The 17,650-nt window shown below is 39.3% G+C and overlaps 1 protein-coding gene across 5 annotated transcripts in view; it reads left to right on the top strand.

Moving 5' to 3' along the window:
- LOC147215182 (calcium-activated potassium channel subunit alpha-1a-like) overlaps positions 1 to 15,442 on the top strand; it is an 88,309-nt gene extending 72,867 nt beyond the window's left edge. For 4 of the 5 annotated variants that reach the window (XM_086139849.1, XM_086139850.1, XM_086139852.1 and 1 more), the window contains 10 exons: positions 2,916 to 3,039; positions 3,400 to 3,624; positions 4,440 to 4,632; positions 5,553 to 5,666; positions 5,862 to 5,954; positions 6,957 to 7,087; positions 7,840 to 8,034; positions 8,687 to 8,805; positions 8,895 to 9,116; positions 13,234 to 15,442. In XM_086139849.1, the coding sequence (XP_085995975.1) occupies positions 2,916 to 3,039; positions 3,400 to 3,624; positions 4,440 to 4,632; positions 5,553 to 5,666; positions 5,862 to 5,954; positions 6,957 to 7,087; positions 7,840 to 8,034; positions 8,687 to 8,805; positions 8,895 to 9,116; positions 13,234 to 13,255 (1,438 nt within the window). In that variant the 3' untranslated portion in view covers positions 13,256 to 15,442. The remainder of the gene's footprint in view (positions 1 to 2,915; positions 3,040 to 3,399; positions 3,625 to 4,439; positions 4,633 to 5,552; positions 5,667 to 5,861; positions 5,955 to 6,956; positions 7,088 to 7,839; positions 8,035 to 8,686; positions 8,806 to 8,894; positions 9,117 to 13,233) is intronic. The other variant, XM_086139851.1, reaches the window with a different exon arrangement.
- Positions 15,443 to 17,650: the final 2,208 nt, after the last annotated feature.

The following is a 17,650-nucleotide window of genomic DNA, read 5'->3' as shown; positions in this document are numbered from 1 at the left end:
AGGTTTTTGAAATCAACTTGCAGCCTCCTTGTTCTCGTGTCCCACCCAGATTTATTGCGGCCGTATCCTGGACTGCAGTGGGAGTTGCGGAAAATATACTATATGTTTATTGGTAGGATAACAGATTGCCAGTAATTTATTTTGTTGACATACGTGACAGTAAAGTTTATTTGTATGGAAGACAAGACAACTGCATTATTTTTAAACCAATTACAATTTTGAAATTTTGCTAAAAGTTTTACTAATTCAGACTCATTGTGGTTTAGGACAGGATAAGTTAGACTTGCAGGAATATACTGTACTTCCACCCCCCAATTGCCCCTTGGGGACAAATCAAGTTTTTTCAGAATTTTTTTCTGATTCAACCAAAATGAGGAAAATGAGTCCAGACCCTTCAGATCCATTTCACTCGGAATCACTCAAAACAAAACGCCGTTTTAATTTTAAACACTAACCATTCTTATCTTTTAGCTTTTGTTTGTGATTTCTTGTTTTTTGCATCACAGAAAATAATGTAGCAAATCCTTACTCAATTGCAAGGTTTAGCTTGTGATTGGATTTATATTGGATTTTTGATCAATAATTACATAGACTTAAGACTACTCATATGTTGTGCTTAATTCCAGTAAATTATCAAGAGTCACGTAATAATTATATGTAAAACTAATACAACCTGCATAACATTGTAAATATATTACAAAACATAAAATTACTTACCCATAGGTTTAAGGATGTGTTTGATTTCCTGCCACATTTGCCAAAAACCACCATAAAATAAAGTAAATAATAACACTAAAGAAAATCAAGCATTCCAAGTACTTAATTCCTTTTGTAAATGTTCTCAGGTTTGGAATGATAATAACTTTCGTATTTTCAGCCGTAGAATAAAATGTCAACACAGTGCCTTTGACAGATATTCTGGGACAGAGAGGGTGACAAAAAGACATTATCATCTTCCATTACTACTTTCTTTCCTGAGAGGACATCCTGGTCTTGCCTTGGGGTATACGATCCCAAAGGCAGGCTTTTCGGCTTCAGTCTCTCTCAGCCTGAGGGATAGTAGTTTCAACTGACACTTTCATGCATACTTAACATGTTACTTAAGGTGGCATTCTTTTAGAATACTCATATGGATTAAAGAGATGCTCTTCTTATGGGAGAAGATTTGAAGTATTTAAAAGGGTTTGGACAGAGACACAAGGCGGCTGTCTCTGTTTCAGAAATAACATCTTCATCTCTGATCTGAAACAAATTGAGTCAGGCCCCGCTCGGCTGCCATGGTTTCTTCTCCAGATGATGGCGTTTGAAACTTTTAATGGGATGGTTTTATCTATATTAGCTTCCTTCTTCTGTTTAAAGACATGGAGGGTAACAGAAACTATAAATGGGGCTGTAACTCTGCATCTTGTGCATTAACAATTACAATATTTCCTTTTCCAAATAAGTAGTCATAGGCTACCTGTAATTGCAAAGTGATTTTTTTAAAAAAGGCAAGACATATATAATAATTCAAAGGATAATTTTATGTATCCCAGTTATTCAAATCCTTTTACAAAAAGCTTAAAACTAAACGTTATTTTTGAAAAATTGAGAGCATTTACCTCGCAATCACATAGCTATGATAAATATTAGGACTCCAGTAAAATGAGTAAACTAACACTCATTTTGTCAATCTTTCTTTCTTAATATTTATTTATAGTGTCAAGGATTAATGCACTTTGTGATGCCTCGGTCAACTGAACATCTCCGAATTTTAACTGAATATCCATGATCTATACAGTCCTTGAACAACTGACTCTTTACAGAAATGCGTCCAAGATGGTTCGAACAGATCTGGAGTAGCATCAATACGACACGAGCATTTTGCGCTTAAAATAAAGTTCAACATTTTTTTCCTTTCATATTTAATGTGTACGCGTCTCATTCTGGAGCGATTTACTTACTTACCTTTATAAAATGTATCAACTTACAATGGAGGAGAGGAAAATATGAGAGATTTTTGATGTTAAAGCGTATCAAAAGTAATTCTTATTAGTATATCCTAGTAATAACATTTTAAGTAAAGGGATCATATTACAGCTCCAGATACAGGGAGATCACTTTACTGGTCAGCAGCGGGCAGGATTAAGCTCAGCGAAATTTGTTTGCGAGGTTCTGACGCTCCGTTTAAAGATTAATGGCCTTTAGTTTGGAAAGTGAATATGATTGGGCAAATTCTTGAAATATTTAAAGTCTGGTCTGTTAAAGCTTTTACCGCACATCAGCCAATGTCAAAAGCTGTGTACAGTAAGGGGGACGTAATTGCATCTCCGTGCTCATGCCATTCAGAGGCCCATGTCGCCGCCGTGTCTTTCTGCTTGGCTGTTGCTCTGTTCGATGACATGGCGGTTTTCTTGGCATCTTTGCAAATATCCTGTGACAGTGTGTGAGCCTGCGAGAGTGAGTAAAGAGCGCGGCAGAGGAAACTTTTAGGTGTTTTGGTGAGAGATGTACGCTGGCCGGGATAGAGCCCTCATTGGCACGCGCATGACCTATAGTAGAATTGCCTCATACGGACGTTTATCTTTTCTTTAATAGTAATGCGTTGAGCAAACGTAATTGAATACAGTCTTTATTTTTCAAATTGGTTTTTCATTGATTCGATATGAAATTTAAATTGTCTTTATGCCTTTCTAATTCCTTGATTTTATGTCATCTTTTATCATTTGCAGTCCTGACATGTTCTTAATTAATGCATGCAAATCACCTTGCACTGACAAGTGCTGTATGGCAAGTTTATGAATTGTATTATTTATGCCTGCATGTGAGTCATATTCATCGGTTCATTTTATAATGATTCCACTTTACTAGTTCAGTTCATTTAATTCACTGGGTCCTATATTCTTTTATTCCCTCCTGTCTCCTTGTTTGATTAGACATGACCCTCTCCTCGTCCCGGGGAATGAGCAGATTGAAAGCATGGATGAGAACGTAAAGAAATATGACTCCACTGGGATGTTTCACTGGTGCCCGTCCAAAGACATCGAGAAGGTCATCTTGGTGGGTTCTGCTCTTATACGCGGCACACGTCATTTGTCCCTGACACTCCTCTCCCTAGTGACAGATGTGTCTTGTCATAAACCACCATCAGAGGTTGACAGGGCACTTAAACACTCTGTAATGAGGTGTTTGACATGTCATTTGCTATATGGGGTCCCTGCACATCGAACATTTCTTGTACTAATACATATGCCATTTTTCAAATTACTCTCAGAGTCCATTGCAGTCATAAACCGCGTGACATATTTTACCGGGCAAGGAGGGGACCGTAAGGGAGAATAGCCCGAACGTTTGTAAGAAAAGCCAATTCATACCAAATTCCTGTCACAAGTGCAATTTTTTATCTTCTTTTCCTGTCAGACTCGCAGCGAGGCAGCCATGACCGTTTTGAGCGGCCATGTCGTCGTGTGCATATTCGGAGACGTGAAATCCGCTCTGATCGGTCTCCGCAACTTTGTCATGCCGCTGAGAGCCAGCAACTTTCACTACCACGAGCTGAAGCACATCGTCTTCGTCGGCTCTCTTGAGTATCTGAAGCGCGAGTGGGAGACTCTTCACAATTTTCCAAAAGTTTCCATTCTGCCTGTGAGTTTTCAAAAAGGATCACATTTATTTTTGTTTCATGACAACTCTACATCTGGCAAGAAATGCTAAGTAAATATGATTTCATGATAATTTGAGTAGGATGGAAAAAATAGCAGCGGAGTATCTGAATACGGATCTTTTACTCGATAAATGTCCAAATGATGTTTTTCAAAGCAAATGAATTGTTGCGAAAAATTGAAACGCTTGCCGTGGTTATTGTGTATTAAAGAAAAATCACTCAACTAAAAGTCACTTTAGGACAGTTAAATCATTCAAACAATTTGAACAACAGAATTTAGCCAAATGAATTGTGCATCTTGTCTTCATGTGAGAACTCCTTTAACTCCTCTCCCTCTTTTGGACACTTGACTTTCTTCCCAAATGAAGACAAGATGTACAAGACAAGCCGTACAGTTCATTTTTTGAAACTACTTTGCAAGAATAATTAGTCTCTTTCCACCAATGCTGAAAGTTAGTGCTTTCCATCTGAGTACCAGGTGCTTGATTTCTTTAAGTTTGAACTATGTTTTCTGAAAGTTTTACAACAGAAGGCCACTTTCTTGCACTTTGCGCAACCTACTGTAATTGGAAAGAGGTCAAGGTGAATGGAACGACATACGCAATGTGCAAAGAAAGTACCTAATGTTTCCTGGAAGGGAAAAGCTCCACAGTGAATATGATCACATTCACTGGCAGGCAAAATAAACTGCTTCAATATTACACGCAGCATAAGTTAACGCAGATTCGAACGATCGCCTTTTTTTTTTTTCACATAGGTGAGATAACATATTCTCTCCTTCGTTTTCCTCTCAAAGGGCACGCCGCTGAGTCGAGCAGATCTGAGGGCTGTCAACATCAACCTCTGCGACATGTGTGTCATTCTGTCAGCCAATCAGAATAATATTGACGATGCATCACTGCAGGACAAAGAATGCATCTTGGCGTCACTCAACATCAAATCCATGCAGTTTGATGACAGCATTGGGGTCTTGCAGGCTAATTCCCAAGGTACGGAGCACCCTATCATAGTTCACTGCACCGCCTGGAAGGGACAGGGCCCTGGCACAGAGAATCTTCTTCACTGGGTGCTGCCTGGGTGACCTGGTGTCACTGTGTTTGACAGTAAACCGTACTGACTATTCCTCAGGTTACTGTAGCAACTGGTTTCTTTACGAACCTAATTGGTTGGAGTGAGCAACAGAGGCAGAAATGCCCTACCAGGCTAACGTGTTTTCTATTTGATAATATATATACTACCGCCGAAATATGATCTTACATAGTCTATGAATATTGAATGTTATAGCTTTTTAAGAAGCAGCCGGAGGACCGTGAGCTTTAAATGGCCTTCAATAACGGCCGTTTTTCCGTTGGAAACCTTTGACCTATCGAGACAAACAAGAAATGCCTGCCAATTTCGTGATTCCTCTAATACGTGAATGACCTCACATTCACCTGAGTCAGCAGTTAGTGATGGATGTCAAAACACGACCTATGTATTATACATACAGCATCTGTGATTTAATGTGCTTACTTGTCAATCTGAGGAAAGCAAGGAATGCCGAGTCAATTTGAATTCAATCTTGTGTCACTTATTTCCTATTTCATGGCTCCATTCTGTACATTTTTTTTTTCTTGTGTGTGTGTGTGTGTGTGTGTGTGTGTGTAAATTGTTTCTGTCTCCCTGCACACACAATCGGAGGAAAACAAAATGAGCAGTGTGTCACATATATAATATATAGACTAATATTGGACCTTGTCAGGAAAACAGTAACATCATACTCAGCAACTTCATGCTTCACCAGTGACTGGGAATGGATGAAATAGCCTCAGTGTATTAGTTCTGCTGATATGCCTGTTTGTAACCTCTCATGATAAATTGAATATTGCATTAACCGACATGCTTTATATTGTGTTGATGACCATTTTAGGTTTCACGCCACCGGGGATGGATAGATCATCGCCCGAAAACAGTCCAGTCCACGGATTGGTCAGGCAGACTTCGGTGACAACGGGCGCGAATATTCCCATTATTACAGAACTAGGTGGGCTCGTTGATCTCTTTCAGTCGACCAATATATCTGTATTTGCCCATGCTTTTCAGTTAGTAGTTGCAAATCCAGTTCTTCAATTAGTTCTTCAATTAGACTGTATTAACATGACTGTTAGTGGGGATTTAGTCGTTTTCCCACCCATTGTTGACATGCTCCAGTAACTGTTTTCCCTTAACACTTGTCCAGCACCATTAGCAAAGCCAGGCAAAAAACCGCCTGTGATTTCATTCAGTCAGGATAAAAGCAGTGGGACCAGCATACAAATGATAACTGAGCTGGGTAAGACATAGCACTGTCCCGTGCTGCAGCGCTGCCTCCATATCAGCTTCCCTTTGATTTCTTTCTGCTGCACAAGAGGCTCTGTCCATTCCCATGGCATCACTTTGAGCACATTTTACCCATAGTTCTGGTCATAATTGCCTGTCTTGTTTTGGTCCTTTATCTCAAAGCAAATTTCGCTCTTTTTATTTTTCTAAGAATTATAAGGCCTTTGATCCCTCAGAAGTCCTTGCGGCTGTTTTCATAGCATCCTCTGTCTGATCACATTCTCTGCCCCGTGCCCCCTTTCATCTCAGCCCAGTCAATATGACTGACATTTATTTCTGTCCACACAGAAGAAATTCTGTAACTAAATTTTACATCATTACTTTCTTCCAGATACTGCATGTGTTTCTGTGCTCAAAGTGAATGTCTTCAAAAAGGTTCTGGGGCAATAAGATACTTTTATTTGTTTGGACGTACATGTACAAGTAATTGGACATTCTGTCTTGAATTTACAAGACAAACAAATGGCATATTAGCGTTATTGATATTGACCTCAGGAAGACTTTGAATCACAGCCTGGAGCTCGAACAATATGCATGGTGTCATGAGTGTGCATGAATGACTTGGATATGGAATGTGGAAGTGGCAAGTTGGCCACGAGGCATAGAAAAGTCACCTTTTTATTTGACATCCTTTAAAAGGTACGACCAATTTTTTTTCAGTTGCCCTTGATTATTTTTTTGTCTTCTCGGCTCAAAGGAATGATTTTGCCCTGATTCGAAACAAAGTCATGTATTCGGTGGATTTCTGATACAGTCCATATCTGCATCTACAGACCGCCGTGCACAATCACTTTGATTTTATGCCCTTTCCTTTTACATGCATTCACTATTTGCCTGGTTGCATAAACTATGTGCCTGGTGCCTGGTGCTAATAGACATGCGCAACACAATCTAATCACAAAAATAATGTCTTATTTGGTGTAAATGACCCACATTTCCATGTTTATCCTCTTAGTTAATGACTCCAATGTTCAGTTTTTGGACCAAGATGACGATGACGATCCAGACACAGAGTTATACCTGACTCAGCCTTTTGCCTGTGGGACAGCCTTCGCAGTCAGTGTTCTGGACTCCTTAATGAGTGCTGTAAGTCACTATCGCTTTACCTTAACAGCATCACAGGGCGCCCGGTGGTGCCATTATTTGTGCCATTGCAAATCAAACCTTTCCGTCATCTAAAAATGTAAAAGCAATATTGACTTTCATATTGGATAGAATTCCTCAGGTCCCTGAATAATCCCTGTTCAAAAATAAATGACAAGCTTGGAAGTTGGATTAGGTTATGATGGCTTCATTTGTCAGCCTTTCTGTTCGAGAGAGGTTTGAACAAAGCTGCCTTCAAATACGCTCCTGTGTAGACAGAGAGGTAAACTATCTAATAGACAGCCCTCATCAGTCATTTTAGTCAATAGTGTTGTCAGCAGCTGAGGGAGATGTCACTGCACTGGATGACCAGGGAGACAAAAGATTGCAACTCAAACAGAGGGGAAGACACTGGCCTTGTTAAAATGATAAGTGTTTAGAAAATTAAAGCCTCAAGAAGGGTACTGTATATCCTCACGTTTCACAGATGGCTTGTAGGGTTTGTACATGCAATATTGAATTACATAGCTTCAAGAAATCCTCGGAGTCCCCGTTTCTTTTTGTGATGGAAGAGAGAATAAACTGCGGTAATTGGATTCCCCTGTCCTTTCACTCATACTGCAGGGCAATGTGACTCGACAAAGCAGGGTTAGAAAGTACCATTCAGCTTGGCGAGCACGCCGGGTGTGAGATGGTTCAGCTGTGACTCGGGTGGTGTAAAGGTTCATCCCCCCCCCCTTCTTTCATTCCTTCAGACATACTTCAACGATAATATCCTCACCTTGATCCGGACATTGGTAACAGGTGGGGCGACACCAGAGCTGGAGGGACTGCTCGCAGAAGAGAATGCATTACGAGGAGGCTACAGCACGCCGCAGACCCTAGCAAACAGGGACAGGTGTCGCGTGGCACAGCTGGCTCTGTACGACGGGCCTTTTGCAGACCTGGGGGCAAGTTTTATCACCTACATCTTGGTCGGTTTCTATATCGGGAACTAGATTATGTCTCAGACTTTAAAGGACATCTGGTTCAGTTAAGACCACTATATACAGCATTTCTGAAAGTGTTATTTAGCTCAAGCTCATAACAAAGTAAGTGGATTCTCATTTAGGGTACACATCCCAGGCACAAACCAGATTTATACGTTTTTCTCCAGCGTTCAAATGCGGTGCGCGCAAATTGCATTTTGTGAGCTAATCCACCTAATAACAACAAAATTATACCATAGTTTTCACGGAAAAACAAAGCATATGCTGCGTAACTTCAAATATTGCTATTTTCTGTTTTTCGTCATCGTTAAATATTCCGTCGATTATTTTATTAATTAAACAGCCAGTTAGGTAGGTACATCGGATGTCGTAAAACTGGTCAAAAATCACAATGGACCGGTGTTAAGTCCAGGACGAGGTCCAGACAGGCCACAGTTCTGATTAGCATCATGGTGAGACTCGAAAGTTGGAATCCTGGAATATAAACTCCAACACAAACACTATACATCAATACAATATTTTCAGGAAATTGGAATTTTGGAATCCTGTTGGTCGGAATAATCATTGACCGTTGATGCTATCCCCGTTTACCTTTTGCCTCATTGTCTTTCAGGATGGAGGCTGTTATGGTGACCTTTTTTGTAAGGCCCTGAAAACATATAACATGTTGTGTTTCGGCATCTACCGGCTACGAGATGCACATCTAAACACGCAAAGCCAATGTACCAAACGGTGGGTGTGTTTTTTTCTTTCCCAAGCATCCTTACTGTTTGAGTATAAACTACAATTGGAGCTGTCTCCTACACTTGTCTCTCTTCTAGGTATGTCATAACCAATCCACCGTATGCATTCGAGCTGGTGCCGTCAGATCTGATATTCTGCCTGATGCAGTTTGACCACAACGCCGGCCAGTCCCGAACTAGCCTCTCCCACTCCTCCCATTCTTCCCATTCCTCGAGCAAAAAGAGCTCCTCCGTCCACTCTATCCCAATAACTAACCGCACCAACCGCACCAAAAGCAGGGACTCACGAGACAAGCAAAAGTATGTGCCCCTTTAAACCTTTTTTTTTTGTCTACGTCTGAGAAAAATACTTTAGAAACTCTTGCTGTCGTGCTGTGTGTCTTTTTGTAGAGTCAGACTTAATATGTAACGTACCTGGATGTCCGTGTGTGAGTAATTTTGCGTGGATGTGCATGTTTTAGTTTGCCTTAACAATACTAAGCACAGAACACTGCCCCCCTGAGTAGAGCTAAAGTAAAGTGCCCCTGATGTTCTTCCATTCATTGGCTTTTTCAGTGATAAAAGTGTCATATTTGTTTATATGTCATCTCGGTCCGCGACTCTTTAAACAAACATGATCTCAATTCAGTGACAGATACATCGCGGAAGGGGGAACTTACACACAGATTTTGTATCAACAAGCTACATGAAGTTTAACATAATTATTTCTTCATATTCATGTTTCCATTGTTGTTACTGGAAAATAACAGATAGTCATATAGCCATTTATATGTGAACGCAATGAATGCATACTTTACTGATGTGCCCTTACTTTCACAGGATCTTCAAGTGTGAGAGTATGCGGTTAGGGTAAAGGCAGTTTTTGGATCATCTACATTCATATATTAGTTAAGGGTGCAACAATACTAGTAAACTATTCCAAAACATTGATGCAACAGATGGAAATGTGATGCAAGTTCTCACACCTGTTTATTATTATCAGCATCCTCCGTGCTGATGCTGCAGGAAGCACGGTGTGCCGGAAACATTTTACCTTGGCCAACCATAGCCTCGCTTGCTTGCCGGCGATAACCTACTTTTAATTTATAATGAGCATGACATTCACTCTCCTTAAATTTGTTTGAATTTATTAGTTAATAAAATGTGAACACTATTATTTTTTTATTTCACTTAAATTTTAGCTGCAGATTTCAGTATCCGATCAAATTTGAATCACGGTGACTTTTAAGGTGCTAAAAGTTATTAGCATTGTGTATTTAATGAAAAATAAAGTAGCAAACATTTTGATTTACTTTGCATTCAATTGTGCCAAATTATTAAAGGATATACCTAATAAGGAATTTGAATATTTAAGATCCTCAGGATTTTAGGGACTTGTTTCGAATTTTCTGCTTTGCTAGTACATTCTACCGTTTGTTGCAATGTTTTTAATTTCATTAAACAATCTTTTTTAAAGTTGGACATCATTTCACTTTTAATAGCATTTAAAATTCTTTTTTACATGTATGAATGCGCACTGAACATAATTAACTTTCAAATGTCTTTTGCTGGAATGTATTTTGCTGTCCTCAAAACTTAACTATCAAAATATTTTTCAATGAGATGGAATAACAGTCATCAATAAAGTCGCAGTAACAACATGATTAAGAAAAAAGGTCTTTGAATATCAAATATTATAATGATTAATACATTTTTCTGTTAATTTAAGTTCTTTGGACACATATCAATTTACAGTTGTGGATGTATCAATTTAAGTTGTTGGAATGACCTGCTGTAACACGTTCCACTCTGTGCTCAAGGCCACATTTAAACCAACTCACATTTCACACTGTAAGAAAAAAGGAATAGATTCGGCTCTGAAATCAGAAAATCCATTATAACTCTGCTCTCAAACCAGGGATACAAGGCCCAGAAGGCATGTAGTAACAGCCTCAGCAGTTCATGTTCTCACAATACACCCAAAGAGAGCTGCAACACAGACACTCTTAAACCTTCTCCAAATCCATTAAATATCTGGATGGTGGACAAGAAGCTCTAATGTCTGCATATATGCTTCCTGAGATACCGCTATGTTGCACCCACATATTTAGAGCTCAGTACAAAGATACAACTTTTGTGACACTCCTGAAGTACGAAGAACCCCTCTAATCACTCAGCGACCAGTTTTCGTGATGACAACTGGGGGATTGTTGTGAGTCTGACATTAAAACTGGTTTCCAACAATAACTTTTCAGCAATCTCCAGAATAGGTCCCTCCCTTTGCCAAAGAGATGAGCGCTGACCTCTCCATTTTGAGGCATCTCATGTTTGCCAAAATCAGCATCCCTAATCTCGTCCTGTGCATTTAATAGGCTTATAACAACGGAAGCCAGACTGCTTTCTGGTCATCTGACGATGAGTCCACATTCTATGCAATCGCCTGTGTCTAACAAGGCTTTCCTGCTAAGAATATCTTTTACCTTTACTATAGACAGACAGCGGCACCTGTGAGGTGGCATGCCGACAAGAGTGACTTTGGACATGGCCACAGGCCCAAAACACTGCACGGAAATGGTGATGATTTTTTCAGACTTTATGTGAGAGAGTTTTGGTGGGACGTTCCCAGCACACCTTTGTGTTTGCAATATCCACCTCATAACACCCGCTTTGAGATGGCGAAAGGTAACGATACGAGGCTGTTCCTCAGAAGACGTATAGCACATGACTGTACACAACTTCAAGGTTAATCATTGATCTTGTATTTGAGGTGTTCTGGAACCACATGCAAGTACATCCCAGTGCTCAGTGACAAACAGCCAGCGACCGTCCTTTTAACGGATGATTTAACCAAACAAAATCTCTGAAATATGTGTTGCAGGCAACATCATAGGGTTTGCTCATGGTGATTAATCATCGGGAAAATATTGTTTTTCTGAATTTTCAGGGGCTTTGCAGTGAGTTGCAACTCATTATTCAACTGTCTCACCACACATGCACTTTGACTCTCTCCAGCTTTTATCATTACTATCTGCTATTGTATACAGAAACTTTTAGTAAGCCAAAGAATAAATGTCAAGGACTTTTCATTTTAACACGCATACATATATATCTTCTTTCAAAGTATTTACATTCAAATATTTTCTGATTGTCTATTAAAAAAAAAACAAGCAGGTAACAGATTTCCACAGCTGGTGAATGAAGAAGATAAAATTAATGGTTAGTAAATCCATGACGTTTTTGTTTTTTTTTCCCCATAAAATACATGATCATTACACATTTTTAAGAGAATTATTTTTTTCTGAAGCATTCTTGTTTTGAGAAGATTTTACTGCATTACACAGACTGTTCGATCAGCATGTTGCTCATTTGATTCTGAGTTACATTTGAGACACTCTCCCTCAATTGCTTTGGCAACAGGCATGAGCGCAATGTTGCTGCTTGACACGCTGCATTGGCTACACCGACAGTATAGCACTTTTCTGACATAATCCTATGTTCCGTTTAATTTTTCCGTTCCGTTCTGTTTAATTGCCGAGTTGTTTGTTGCCCTCTTCTTTTTATCCTATTCTACATCCACATGCGATGAAAGCGTCTGTTTTCATACGTCTTATCTTAATATTTGTGCAGATTTTTGTCATTAATGATCACATATTTATTTACCATTTAGTTTACATTTAGTGTGCTACTTTCTTTTTCCAAAGTGCAACAAGGATGAATAGAGTGGGCCAAGGTATGAAAGTGAATGATTATGCATGAAGTTAAATAATGCATCAAATACAGTCATGTCCTTGCCGACATTCTGCTGTCTGAATAAAAAACAAGCAGTTTGGTGCTTTCATATGACTGCATTGGGAAAGCATGGTAATGACCTGCTTAGTACATGTTTAATGGTTTGATGCTGCTTCAGCTGAGTATCAACTGAATTATACTGGTTTATATGTGCTGCGCGACGAACGATGTGGATGTATGACTATGGACAAAGACACGCGGATGTCCCATATATTGTGTACAACTCTCTATTTCTGTCAGAAAGTTGCATCAAGCCAATAGCCTGGAGCCCCTGAAAAAAACATACCCCTTTATGAATTGCGAAGCTAAATACGTCCACTGTTTTTTGGTGTTGTAAAATAAAAAAACAAACAATTGATTGTTCAAACCAATGAACCTGCATGCCTAAACAGCATGCTTCAACGGCACAACGGAATATATATTTCCAGCCAATAAATTAGCGGCAATACCGGGGTAATAAGACATTAAACGATAGCTGCCGTAAAAATCGGCATCTCAGAGCATATTTTAATCGGATTTATCATTTTCGACCATTCATACGAAGTATTGTATTACCTGATGACGTTGCGAATCGATCAGTGTCTATATAACAGTATGTGTCTAAAGTGTAACCCCTCTTTGTCTTTGTACAATTTTGTCTCTCCCTCAGAAAAGATGTGGTTTACAGATGAGCCTGAGAATAGCCACCCAAGGACCACACAGATCAAGTCTGTGAATACTCTGTCTGTCAGTCAAATCAGTCAGTATAAATCTACAAACAGCTTGAGTCCACCCATCAGAGAAGCAGAGGATGATTGCTGAGCTCCAGACCCACACTGACACCTGGACTTTTGGAAGACATAGCAAAGCGGTGTGAGATAGGGTTTTGACATGTTTGGAATCAACACCGCTCTCCCCATCGACTCCTAAAGCAAGCTCACTGTGTAAGAAGATAGAGAACCATATATGAAGACAATCATAGTCAGTTGTTGCGACCACACATATTAGTTTGCACAGCTGACCTATCATGATGATCTGACTCCGCACAACTTTTTATTTTAATTTTTTTTTGCTTTTGTTTTTTCATTTTGGAGAATGACGGTCACATGAAGGATAACAGCTATCTGTAAATAATCACTTTTGCGGAAAGTGATTATTACAATTGCTAGATCAAGTTGTGCGATCATAAAAGTTGCCTTTTCAGCGATGCACCGACTCCTCCAACCACTACATAGCATTTACTGTACCCAGTGTTGCAGAGTGATATTGTACAGTATGTTGAAATGTGTTGTGATCCCACCACAATGGTAATGTTAGTGACTGACTCTCAATGAATGCTTTGCCATTTGGAGCTAATTCACAACATTTGTGACACATTATTATGGCCAGTGTCCATGTATAAATGGCATTTGGCACCAGCCTTATCTCTATCCCTATATTTGTCTTATCTTTGCCTTTTTTGTCATTTGTGATCAATGTATTTCACGTCATTGTTTGGTTGCAATGTCCAAAACCTCAGCATTCTTATGAAGTACAGCTATTTTTTCTCCAGGTTGACAATATTAGAAGCATTTTTGTCATTAGTCAAATATGATAGAGCTGTTTTGTTGATGAGTGAATTTGACATGGACAATTTGGCATAGCATGGGCAGCTGAGATGCAAGAGAATACCAAATCAAACAAGGTGAAACAAAATAACAAATTATAAATGAGACCATAAAGCCGCGTATCGCATGAAGTGGGCATCTTTAAGTCCTCCTTTGGCTGCAAGCACTGCTTGACACAGGATTGTCTTGGAGGCCATCGAACATTTGTATGAACTCCATGACCAATCTTAATGCCACAGTCAGATGTGCTTCATACTTTTTGGTAGATGCATCTGAAACAGCTCTATCATAAAACTTTGTTCAACATGTTTTATCATTTTTATGTTCTACCCTTGTGATCCCAAACCTTTCAATTTATGCACATGTGACGCCGAACCGGTCGTTTGCTTCGGTTGCTAAGCGGATGAGGCCAGATTGCAAAACCAAGAGCGGTCGTGGATCATGTTTTATCAAATAATAGAGCACAGTTGAATCGGTGCCTGCTGTCAGTGTCGTCTAGAACCAACCAGAGACAAAGTAGGGTTATAAAACAAGTAAATTAGACAATCAACGAAATCCTTAATTCCAAAAGGAATGTGTCAAAGTCTATCCATTACTTCATGTTTGATGTGACAAGATAGGGGTTTTGACCTTTTTCATGGAATGTGTAATGTGCCAGGCAGTGCTGAAGCCAACAGAGGACTCCTAAAGACCCACTGCTGCGAAAAGAGGCTTCCAAATTTCGTGTATTTACAAAGATTGAATTCTGCTGTGAGACTGAGGAATCTACTTCACTCTTGGCTTTCCATGCTGCAAGTTTAGAGACAATTTTTTTTTTTTTTTTTTTACATTTTTTCGCTTCTTAATGATTAGATTTACTTTAAAGTCATGGCGGTGATTAGAATTGCAGTCAATAATTTGAAAAGTCTTAAACAATTTCCGAGTAACCAAATATCTATAGCAGAGCCTGATAGCAAGTAATGTTATGAAACAGTCTTCTTCAAAGGAATCTGTCGATGTAAGATATTTCTTTTTAGTGTGTTCTTTGTTTGACTATACCCATGGGGTTGAGGGACATTCGGGATTGCAATCTGGTTTATATAATTTTGTGCATTTTGCTTTAGCACATTGACTTGTGGATACAATGAAAGTGCTAAGTTCATATTCTGACTATGTCATAATACCCATCAATAAATACAGATAAGTGTCTAGTACTAATAGGCTTGTACATAAATTGTACATGATTTCATTTTGTATTTTCACAAATTAAAAGCTTATGTATTGTGTTCTACATTATATCACTGTTGTTTTCCATCAGAGTTTGCCAGACAGAGGACATTGCACCAGCTCAAGACCAACATGCATTGCAGCATGTATTACAGGGGGATTATTAAAGCGCAATACATAATGCTTTTAGATTACAAGACATATCATGAGCGGCTCGACATCATAATAGCTGATAAGGACTCTCGCTCTCCACATGAAGCTGGCTGTTAATAATTTTACACACCCCGGTGCTGTGGGGGAATGCTAGAATGCCAATAATATTTACAGCCCATCAGCTCGACGGCAGCATAACAATGATTTCCCTGATCCTCTTGTCAGTGTCATTCTCCCCCCCCCCAAACAAACACGTGTAATTATCAGATCAAAAATATTTAATTTTATTTTTATGTCAACTGGAAAGTTAACTGAATAAACAAAATGTCTTTTCAATGAGGGTTATGGTGCAGTTAATGTGGCATAACACATTGCGCTTAGCGCTGTTATGTTGTAAATACTATTTTATTAAAAAGGCAATCACAAACACAGGAACAGCCATTACTGCTTTTGTTTTAGCAGAGTACCAGTAGATACATCCACACTCGCAGTTTTATATATCAAGAAGCAGATGGTAACAGGATCCTTCAAAATGTGCCATTACATGTAACAAGTGGTAACAAAACATCAGATTAAAACCTTTTCTCCTTTTGGCTTTTTCCTTCAGCGAATCAACCTTCTCCATCTAACCCTATTCTCTGTATTCTTAAAACCAAAAGCTACTGCACCTTGGTAATTGTGACTGAAAAGTAAATAGCAGCTAAAGTAAAAGTATCTGTGGAGGCCGTCAGTCGTCCAGGTCGTGGTGAATTCTTGTCACAACTGGAAATTCAAGTGCAGTTGCCACAACAAGAAGATTTTTGACAAGAATTCAAGGTCAAAGTATAAAACTATTTATTTTCACCCAATAAATGGATCTTCAGAAAAAATATTACATTGGTTAAACTGCGTCTTGTTGTATTTGCATAGCATTAATCGGTGAATCACAACTTTTTATGAATATAAAGCAACAGATAGATATTGAGAGAGAGAGATGGGAGAGAGAGAGAGAGTTTACCAGTACTACTGTTGAGTTGCAATTGTAATTCCATAAATGTGCTAGTTTTTAAGGTGTTTTTACTGGTATCGCACAGGTAAGACAACCACATACCCACATACATATACATGCAGCGATGTATTAGCATATGCCTTAAAAGCGTGTGTTATTGCACTGCTAAATTCAGTGAAACATGACCCATGAAATTGCTTTTTTTCACTGGAAAAAGGTAACTGCAACTTCAAGTTCTAATGACCAGCTTTAGTCACACAGGGCTCTGCATGTAAAAAAAATAAAAAAACAAAAACAAACTGACATACGCACAAATTAATGGTCCCTTTCTAAAAGCGGTTTTTGTCCAGCTGTACAGGCTTGGCTGGTGATAATAGTCTCCATGACAATGCGGCTCTCCAAGTGCATCAATGCCAGCCTGGATAAACAGTGATCCTTTACCAAAACAAGGGGGTCATTACTGAAGCTTGTCAAATCAATGTTGAGAGTGTCCTGGCTGATTAAGGCGTCCCCTCTCGGTCCTGACACAGTGTCAATACTGGCTGGCCTGTGGCGGCACACTCCCATGATTGGACTGAAATGCCTATCAGTCAGGCAGCTGAGCTGGACTAATGATTCCCTGTGCTGCCTATTAGAGGGACATGACAATTTAATCCTGTGGGCCAGGCAAGGAAAAGTGACCTTGGTGGTTTATATTGAAGCTGAGGTAAATCGACAGGAGCAGATAAATCTCTACCCTGGGCTATTAACAGAATTAAAGAACAACAGCAAAGGCGGGAGGTCCTTTCGTTTTTGTTCTGTTCGCCCCGCCTGTCCAGCAAACCCCTTAAATGTTCGAGTTATCCGGCAAAACAAGAAAAAAAAAAATAGAGTATCACAGAATATCACTGAAACCTTTTTATTCGTGTCATTTCCAAAATATTTCCCCCTCGTACGAGTGCGATCGATCAAATCCTTGGAACGACCAAGGGTCAAAGAAAAGCCGTAAGTTGAATTCTTCTTCGCTTCGCTGTCAAGATGGAATATTGAATGGGATATTGCTTGAAGCTCAAGGTTTTTCAGATGTTCAAAGCCATTCCAGTATAGCCCCAGGGCAAGGTATATTGCCTTGGACATCTATCTCAAGGCTATGA

This window comes from Fistularia commersonii, chromosome 32 (genome assembly GCF_037954325.1).
Source record: "Fistularia commersonii isolate RoL2024-O1a breed Wild chromosome 32, RoL_Fcom_v1.0, whole genome shotgun sequence".
In the NCBI taxonomy this organism is placed as follows: domain Eukaryota; kingdom Metazoa; phylum Chordata; class Actinopteri; order Syngnathiformes; family Fistulariidae; genus Fistularia; species Fistularia commersonii.
The sequence above is the reverse complement of the archived record's forward strand: the minus strand, read 5'-3'. Positions and strand labels throughout refer to the sequence as shown.